The sequence below is a fragment of the Tetrahymena thermophila genome, assembly GCF_000189635.1.
Source record: "Tetrahymena thermophila SB210 genomic scaffold scf_8254101, whole genome shotgun sequence".
Taxonomy (NCBI): Eukaryota; Ciliophora; class Oligohymenophorea; order Hymenostomatida; family Tetrahymenidae; genus Tetrahymena; species Tetrahymena thermophila.
The window spans coordinates 1-9,946 of NW_002476051.1; the positions used below are offsets into that span (position 1 = coordinate 1).

General features: G+C 18.6%; 2 protein-coding genes across 2 annotated transcripts; one reads left to right on the forward strand and one right to left on the reverse strand. All coding sequences in view use genetic code 6, as the record gives it.

Moving 5' to 3' along the window:
• Window positions 1–1,448: 1,448 nt before the first annotated feature.
• On the forward strand, window positions 1,449–3,650 carry TTHERM_001591559 (hypothetical protein; the record flags this gene model as incomplete). The annotated part of the gene is made up of 8 exons (XM_012800538.1): window positions 1,449–1,471; window positions 1,566–1,655; window positions 1,900–1,989; window positions 2,241–2,330; window positions 2,575–2,664; window positions 2,908–2,997; window positions 3,197–3,286; window positions 3,530–3,650. The coding sequence occupies 8 exons, from the start codon at window positions 1,449–1,451 to the stop codon at window positions 3,648–3,650; spliced, it is 684 nt and encodes a 227-aa protein (XP_012655992.1).
• A 1,420-nt stretch (window positions 3,651–5,070) lies between these two features.
• TTHERM_01591560 (cyclic nucleotide-binding domain protein, putative) lies at window positions 5,071–9,709 on the reverse strand (the record flags this gene model as incomplete). Its single annotated transcript, XM_001029314.4, has 13 exons — window positions 5,071–5,089; window positions 5,408–5,497; window positions 5,713–5,802; window positions 5,988–6,077; window positions 6,259–6,348; window positions 6,408–6,497; window positions 6,716–6,805; window positions 6,962–7,051; window positions 8,224–8,313; window positions 8,574–8,663; window positions 8,924–9,013; window positions 9,274–9,363; window positions 9,620–9,709. Coding segments are annotated over 13 exons (1,099 nt in total), but the record flags the coding sequence as incomplete, so codon positions are not given.
• Between the last annotated feature and the right edge of the window lie 237 nt (window positions 9,710–9,946).

Below are 9,946 nucleotides of genomic sequence, written 5' to 3' on the forward strand. Positions count from 1 at the left end.
TCATTCTTTTTTTCTAAGGAAAAATTTAGAAATTAATTCTTAATCACTACAGAAATTAATTAATTATCCCTAAATCCTTCCTGTATTGTGTCTACCCTATTTCACAAAATTAAGCTCAATTTCAAAATTTTGATGTAAAAAAATACTTTATTTTTGAAATTATAATAAATTAAATTATTAATTAATTATAATTCTATTAAAAAAATTTATATTTAAATCAGATTTTTTAATTAATAAATAAATAAATAAAAATATATTTCATAATAAGTCAGGCAAACCATAAAATTTTTTTATGGCATCTTGCAATAATTAGAGAAATTACAAATATTCCTAAAATTACAGAGCTAAAACAGAATAATCTACTTATAAACATTATTTTTATAATATTTAAGAACATTAACTACTAGGTTTTTTTCAAATATTACTAAATAAATAACTGGCCATCTCTAATTCCTATTAAATTTTTAAGTATATGTTTGAAATACAAATATTAAGTTTAAATAGTAATGTTAAATTAATTCTGTGATATATCTTCAAAACCAAATATATAAATTAATATTTGATAATTAATTAATTAATTAATTAATTATTATATTTATTTGTTCCTTTTAACCATTTATTATTAATTAATTAAATTTCATAAATTGCTATTCAATATTTTTGAAAAAAAAAATATATGATATAATAGATTAAAATATATAATAATTTAGAAGAAGTAATTATTAATTTTTTTATTAATATCCTTTAAATTTATATAAATTAATAAAAAAAGTTTAAAAGCTCTTCACTTTTATCTCATTAAGTTCTCGATATTGATCTGAGGTATATTTAATTAAAAAATATTATTTTTATTATTACTAATATTTTTTGAATATTTAATTTTCAATTTATTTAAAAAAATAATTTTTATTCTAGAAATTATCATCATTATTTTTTGATTTTTATTAAAACTAAAATTTTTTATTTTTTAACTTAATTTTCATTTAAATTTTTAATTATTTATTTATTATTCATTTTTTATTATTTGATATTTTTTCTTCATTTTTTGCTATTAAAACTTACACTTAATAAAAAATTAATAAAAGCTAATTATTTGTTTTACATTGTAATATTTTTAATTATAAGAGTTAATTTAAAACATTAAAGTTCTTTTAATTTATTTGATTTGCTTTCCTTTTTCTTTTTTTTATGGTTTCTTATTTTTTCATTCTTTGTTAATTTTATTAATTTTTAATTAATCTTATTATTTCATATTTTTTCTTCATTTTTTCCTTCTAATTAACTAGAGTGAAATACCTATTTAATTTTTATCTTAATAAAATTATAAATAAAGCTAATTTTTAGAAAGTATAACATATCTTTTTTTTGAAAAAAATAAATTTTGAAAACCTATAATGGAAAAAAATTCATAAAAAATATTTAAAATCTTAATTTTATAAAATGTGAAAATGGTATATATAACTCGCTTTTTGTAAATTTGTATGGTTACTTACTCTTTTAATGATATATTTTTTCTTCACTTTTTCCTTCTAATTAACTATTTAATGATTTCAATATTTAAAAAGAAAAAATTTAATTGGTGATGAAGATAAGTCAGGCTTAGGTTCTGCTTTAGCAAATTGCATTAATCTCTCAAATTTGACACTTTACCTTTAGTAAAAACAGTTTATTTATTTTGGATTGTGATATTTTTAATTATAAAAACTAATTAAAAACAATAAAGCTCTTTTTTCTTTTTCTTTTTATTGTGCTTGCTTTTTTTTTGTTCTTTCTTTGTTAATTTAGCTCATCATTTTATTTTCAACTTTTGCTTTTATTATTTATTTCTTATTATTTCATATTTTTTCTTCTTTCTAATTAACTATTTAATGATATATTTTTTCTTCAATATTTAAAAAGTAGCAATTAAATTGGTGCAATTGGTGCATCAGGCTTAGGTTCTGCTTTAGCAAATTGCATTAATCTCTCGAATTTGACACTTTACGTTATGTAAAAATAGTTTATTTGTTTTGGATTGTGATAATATTTAATTATAAAAACTAATTAAAAACAATAAAGCTCTTTTTTCTTTTTCTTTTTATTGTGCTTGCTTTTTTTTTGTTCTTTTTTTGTTAATTAGCTCATCATTTTATTTTCAACTTTTGCTTTTATTATTTATTTCTTATTATTTCATATCTTTTCTTCATTTTTCCTTCTAATTAACTATCTAATGATATATTTTTTCTTCAATATTTAAAAAGTTACAATTAAATTGGTGATAAATGTGCGTCAGGCTTAGATTCTGCTTTAGCAAATTGCATTAATCTCTCAAATTTGACACTTTACCTTTAGTAATAACAGTTTATTTGTTTTGGATTGTGATATTTTTAATTATAAAAACTAATTAAAAACAATAAAGCTCTTTTTTCTTTTTCTTTTTATTGTGCTTGCTTTTTTTTTGTTCTTTCTTTGTTAATTTAGCTCATCATTTTATTTTCAACTTTTGCTTTTATTATTTATTTCTTATTATTTCATATTTTTTCTTCTTTCTAATTAACTATTTAATGATATATTTTTTCTTCAATATTTAAAAAGTAACAATTAAACTGGTGATGAAGGTGCATCAGGCTTAGGTTCTGCTTTAGCAAATTGCATTAATCTCTCAAATTTGACACTTGACATTAGGTAAAAACAGTTTATTTGTTTTGGATTGTGATATTTTTAATTATAAAAACTAATTAAAAACAATAAAGCTCTTTTTTCTTTTTCTTTTTATTGTGCTTGCTTTTTTTTTGTTCATTTTTTGTTAATTTAGCTCATCATTTTATTTTCAACTTTTGCTTTTATTATTTATTTTTATTATTTCATATTTTTTCTTCTTTCTAATTAACTATTTAATCATATATTTTTTCTTCAATATTTAAAAAGTAGCAATTAAATTGGTGCAATTGGTGCATCTGGCTTAGGTTCTGCTTTAGCAAATTGCATTAATCTCTCAAATTTGACACTTGACATTAGGTAAAAACAGTTTATTTGTTATGGATTGTGATATTTTTAATTATAAAAACTAATTAAAAACAATAAAGCTCTTTTTTCTTTTTATTTTATTTTCAACTTTTGCTTTTATTATTTATTTCTTATTATTTCATATTTTTTCTTCATTTTTTCCTTCTAATTAACTATTTAATGATATATTTTTTCTTCAATATTTAAAAAGTAAGAATAAAATTGGTGATGAAGGTGCATTAGGCTTAGGTTCTTCTTTAGCAAATTGCATTAATCTCTCAAATTTGACACTTGACATTAGGTAAAAACAGTTTATTTGTTTTGGATTGTGATATTTTTAATTATAAAAACTAATTAAAAACAATAAAGCTCTTTTTTCTTTTTCTTTTTATTGTGCTTGCTTTTTTTTGTTCTTTCTTTGTTAATTTAGCTCATCATTTTATTTTCAACTTTTGCTTTTATTATTTATTTCTTATTATTTCATATTTTTTCTTCTTTCTAATTAACTATTTAATGATATATTTTTTCTTCAATATTTAAAAAGTAGCAATTAAATTGGTGCAATTGGTGCATCAGGCTTAGGTTCTGGTTTAGCAAATTGCATTAATCTCTCAAAATTGAGACTTTACCTTTAGTAAAAACAGTTTATTTATTATGGATTGTGATATTTTAAACTATAAAAATGAATATAAAACAAAAAAGCTCTTTGAATTTATTTAATAGTTTTATTTATTTTATTTTTTTATCTTTTTTATTCCACTAAAATTATTTTATTTATTAATTTAAAGAATAATTTATCATTTAAAAGTTTATTCTATTTTGATATTTATATTAAAATTTACACAAATTTATTTTAAAATTTTTAACTCAAGGGATATATCATAAAAATTCAAAGTAATAAGCAAGTGTCGTAAATCAAAAAGATTAGTTGTCTTTTATTTCCAATGATAAACAATTGGTGAAAAAAAGATGAATAAATATAAAATGTTTGAATAGTATTATATATCTTATTATATAATATTTTGAAAAAGTTTTTTTAACCTAAAATATAAATAGATAGATAGATAGATTTTATTATTGATTTTATATTTATAAATATCATTCATATTTTTGTAAGTAAATAAATTATTTATAAAAAATAAAAAAATTAAATTTACTAAAATAAATTAAATCCTCATAAGCAAACCCTCTGGTTTCTCCAAAAATAATCAAATAATTTGAAACTTTTAGTGTTATATTACATCTGATTAAATTATATAAATGCCAAACTTTTATATGCCAGTTATATTTTAATCTTAAACATTATCCATCAATCATATTTCTATCCTTTTTTTATTTATCATGATTAATTAGATGCCATGATTTAAATAAAACATCAGGGAGAAATCATGTTTTACTTTTTATTTTAACTTTAATGGTTTTAATGTTTTTTTTTTTTTTTTTTTCTAAAATTTTTAATTTATCTTATGATCATTTTTTTCATTTTATATTTTTTAAAATCATAAAATAATTGTTTTTTTAAATTATCATTTAAACCTTTTAATTTAAATATATTTTAATATGTAGATTAAAAAGTTAAATCAAAATAATATTCTTAATAATTTTTTTAATTAAAATATAAGTAAATGATAAGTTTTTTGTTTTTTACCTAAGGTTGATTATCAAATTTGATAATTTTTTGCACTTAGACAAAGCAGAAAGTAAATCTAAAGCTCCAGATTCTACAATTTAATTTATGCTTTTTATTAATTTAGATATTTTTAATTAGTTAGTTAAAATTCAATTAATTTTTTAAAAAAAAGAGTAAATTGTAAAATTTTTAAGTATTTTGCAAAAATAAATTAAATATTTAAAGAAAAGAGCATACATATATCTTTAGAATATAAGTAGGTATTTTTATTAACTTTATAGAATTTAAAAAAATTATTATGTAAATTAATTATTCTTACTTTGCAATTAGAGTCAAACTTAAGAGGTTAGTGCATGCTATTAAATTCAAACCAAGTTATGATACACCAAATGCGCCTATCTTATTTTCTCTTAATATAAAAATCAATTAATTAATGGAAACATATTTTAAAAACTTCAAATATGAATTGAATTCCTTAATTATGTTATAAAAAAATAAATAAAATTGTTAATATAAAAATTTCAAGCATAAATTGTTAAAATCAAAAATTTTGATTATTTTAAATTATTCTAACCTCAGGTTAAGAGTTAAAGTTGAGAGATTAATACATTTTGCTAAAGAAACTCCTAAATATTATGTGCCTTCGTCATAAATTTGATTTTCACTTGTATAATTATTTATAAAACCAATAAATAAATTTTTAATAAATTAAAAATAGTTTGATTTTTTGTTTGAACTATATTAGGTAGAAAGATAGATAAGTTTGAGATAATAAAAATAAGCTAAATTTACCCAAGATAAAGTGATAAATTCTTTAGATTAGTGCACTTAGCCAAACCCTAACTTAAATTTGATGTACCTTATGCTTGTATTTAGTTCATGCTTTTTATATATTTACATTTAGTTAAATGAAATGATTACATGAATATTAATTTAATAAATAAATATTGAAATTAAAAGTGAAATTTTAATTTTAAAATATTCTAAAAAATCTTAGAGTGAAAATAATTAATGATTAAATAATATTATTTTTTATTTAAAAGTTATTTTAAAAATTTATTAAAGTATTAAAAAGTAAAATAAACAAATGATATTACCTCAAGTTAAGTATTAAATTTTAGAGAAGAGCACATTTTGATAAGGCATGGCATAAATCTGAAGCCCCTTGAGAACCAATTAAATTCGAACTGTATAGATATTTTACACAGATATTTAAAAAGAAAAGTTTTAGAAAATGGAAAAAATATTAATTAAAAATTATTTTAAATTTAAAAAAAATAAAATTTTTTTAATGTTAAAGATTTTTCTTTAGCATAAAAACATTTTTGAAATTTAAGTAAAATCAACAAAAAAAAGATAATTTGATTTTTACCTCAAGTTTAGAGTCAAATTAGAGAGATAACTGCATTTTGCTAATGCAATACTTAAGTCCAATGTAGCCTAAGCACTAATTTAATTTAAACTATTTTAAAAGTAAATTTAAAGATTTTTAAGAGTAAAAAATATGTTAAAAATAGTTGATTAAAAATAATAATGAAATTTTTAATTGTAGAAATAAATAATAAATCTAAAACATAACTCAACAATCTATAAAAAATAAAAATTGAATATAAGCCATATTTAATATATATTAAAACATTTACCTGAGTTCAAGTGTTAAAGTTGAGATATTTATGCATTTCATTAAACCAGAATTTAATTGAAATATGCCTTCATCACCAATTTAGTTTTCACTTTTTGTTTATTTCATATTAATGAATAATAAATTATATAAATTAACAAAATATTTTACTTAAGATTGAGGGAAAAACTTGTTAGATAAGCAAACTTAGCCAAGACAAAGCCTAATTCCTAAGCACCCTTTACACCAATTTAATTTGAGCTTTAAATTTTCATAATTAGTAAATTTAAATATAAAAGAGAAAAAAAATGAATTAATCGCTGGAAAATAATTAAAGAAATAATTCATAAGTTTTAACAAAAGAGTAAAATTAAAGGACTTTAAAGTCTTTATTAATATTGCATATAAGTAAACAAAATAAAGTGAATTCATACTTAAAGGAATAAATAATAAAAAACTAATCAAATTATAATCATTACTCAAGATCAAGTTTTAAATTAGAGAGATTAACACATTTTGCTAAACCATAGCATACATTTGAAATACCCTTTTCACCAATTTAGCCACTTCTTTTATAATGTTTAAAGGTATTAATTTAAAATATAATAGCAGAATTTTAAAATCAAATTTATATTCTATCAAAAAAATTATGAATAATAAATTTTATAAAACAATAAAAATTTAAGCGAATTAAAAACAATAAAAAAATGATAAATAATTTTTACTCGAGGTTGAGGGTCAAATTTGAGAGATTAATACAATTTGATATAGCAGAACCTAAAAATTATGCTTCATCATCTCCAATTTTATTATAACTTTTGATTTAATTATTATTTTTTTGTCATTTTAAATAAATTAAGTTGCTGAGAAATGTTAGCAATTTAAATATTCATTTTGAAGTTCCCTTAGGATATATTAGCGCAAAATAAAATAAAGCATAATAATTGATCAATATAAATATTATTACCTTAAATTAATACAAAGATTTTAGTGAGATAATAGAGAAGAGCTTAAAAACTATTCATAAAATGCAATTAGACCTATTTTGATGGTAAAAATAATAATTTACATCTTCAAGATTTTTAAAATATTATTTCTATTGCATCATTCTTTTTTTTTACTTGAATAAATCTATAATTAATATTTATATCAAAAATTTAATAATTTATGAAAAAACAGATCAGAATTTTATATTTTAAATAAAAAAGTTAATTCAATAGAAAAAATAAATTTTAACACTTAAATTAATTATCTAAAAATAGATAATTTAACAAAAAACAAATAGACAAAATAAATTATTTCAAATTAGCTTTAATTACTTAATAAAATATTATTTCAGAGCTATCAATTAATTAAGAGATAAAAATAAAACAATAGAATATAACTATTATTTAAATGTAAAAAGTTAAGTAAAGATAATAATAATTAATTAATTAAAATTGGCAAGTATAGATGAAAAAATAAATTATAATTGATAAATGCACTTCTATAAATTAAATATAATTAATTTTCTTTTTTTATGATAGAAACTAGGTGAGTTGTAAATTTTTTTTCATGTTTTTCTTAATTTATAGGGTCGATATCCCAGGATTGATATAAAAAATAAAAGAGTATTAATGATATTTATACTAAAAAAATGTTGAAAGATTTATTAATTTCACATTTTTTAATATTTTTTTATTATAGCAATTTGTTTTTAAAAAATGCTTGATTGCTGATAATGAGAGATCAAGCAAATAATTTTATTATTAAGAGAAAAAAAAATTTATTTTTAATTTAATATAAAATTATAAATAGAAAATAAAAAAATTAATGATAATTTATTTAGATTTTAAATAGAATGTGGATTCAAAAAAATTAATAAAAATTACAAAAACTCTGTTCAAAATATAAAAAATCTATCAATTAAATTAAAAGAGCTTTATTGTTTTAGATTAATTTTTGTAATTAAAAATATCACAATCCAAAATAAATAAACTGTTTTTACTAAAGATAAAGTGCAAAATTTGAGAGATTAATGCACTTTGCTAAAGCAGAACCTAAGCCTGATGTACCTTCATCACCAATTTAATTGTGACTTTTTAAATATTGAAGAAAAAATAAATAATTAATTAGTTATTTAGAAGGAAAAAATGAAGAAAAAATATGAAATAATAAGACTAATGAAAAATAAAAGCAAAAGTTAAAAATAAATAAAATGATGAGCTAAATTAACAAAGAAAGAAGAAATAAAAGCAAGCAAGCACAATAAAAAGAAAAAGAAAAATGAGCTTTATTGTTTTAAATTTGTTTTATAATTAAAAATATCACAATTTAAAATAAATAAACTGTTTTTACCTAAGATCAAGTGTCAAGTTTGAGAGATTATTGCACTTTGCTAAAGCAGAACCTAAGACTGATGTACCTTCATCACTAATTTAATTGAGACTTTTTAAATATTGAAGAAAAAATAAATAATAAATTAGTTATTTAGAAGGAAATAATGAAGAAAAAATATGAAATAATAAGATTAATGAAAAATAAAAGCAAAAGTTAAAAATAAATAAAATGATGAGATAAATTAACAAAGAAAGAAGAAATAAAAGCTAGCAAGCATAATAAAAAGAAAAAGAAAATAGAGCTTTATTATTTTAAATTCGTTTTATAATTAAAAATATCACAATTTAAAATAAATAAACTGTTTTTACATAAGATAAAGTGTTAAATTTGAGAGATTAATGCACTTTGCTAAACCAGAACCTAAGTCTGATGCACCTGCTGCACCAATTTAATTGACACTTTTTAAATATTGAAGAAAAAAGAAATAATTAATTATTTATTTAGAAGGAAAAAATGAAGAAAAAATATGAAATAAAAAGATTAATGAAAAATAAAAGAAATAGTTAAAAATAAATAAAATGATGAGCTAAATTAACAAAGAAAGAAGAAATAAAAGCTAACAAGCATAATAAAAAGAAAAAGAAAATAGAGCTTTATTATTTTAAATTCATTTTATAATTAAAAATATCACAATTTAAAATAAATAAACTGTTTTTACCTAAGATCAAGTGTCAAGTTTGAGAGATTAATGCACTTTGCTAAAGCAGAACCTAAGCCTGATGTACCTTCATCACCAATTTAATTGCGACTTTTTAAATATTGAAGAATAAATAATAAATTAGTTATTTAGAAGGAAAAAATGAAGAAAAAATATGAAATAATAAGATTAATGAAAAATAAAAGCAATAGTTAAAAATAAATAAAATGATGAGCTAAATTAACAAAGAAAGAAGAAATAAAAGATAGCAAGCATAATAAAAAGAAAAAGAAAATAGAGCTTTATTGTTTTAAATTCGTTTTATAATTAAAAATATCACAATCAAAAATAAATAAACTGTTTTTACCTAAGATCAAGTGTCAAGTTTGAGAGATTAATGCACTTTGCTAAAGCAGAACCTAAGCCTGATACACCTGTTGCACCAATTTAATTGAGACTTTTTAAATATTGAAGAAAAAAGAAATAATTAATTAGTTATTTAGAAGGAAAAATGAAGAAAAAATATGAAATAATAAGATTAATGAAAAATAAAAGCAATAGTTAAAAATAAATAAAATGATGAGCTAAATTAACAAAGAAAGAAGAAATAAAAGCTAGCAAGCATAATAAAAAGAAAAAGAAAATAGAGCTTTATTGTTTTAAATTCGTTTTATATTTAAAATATCACAATCAA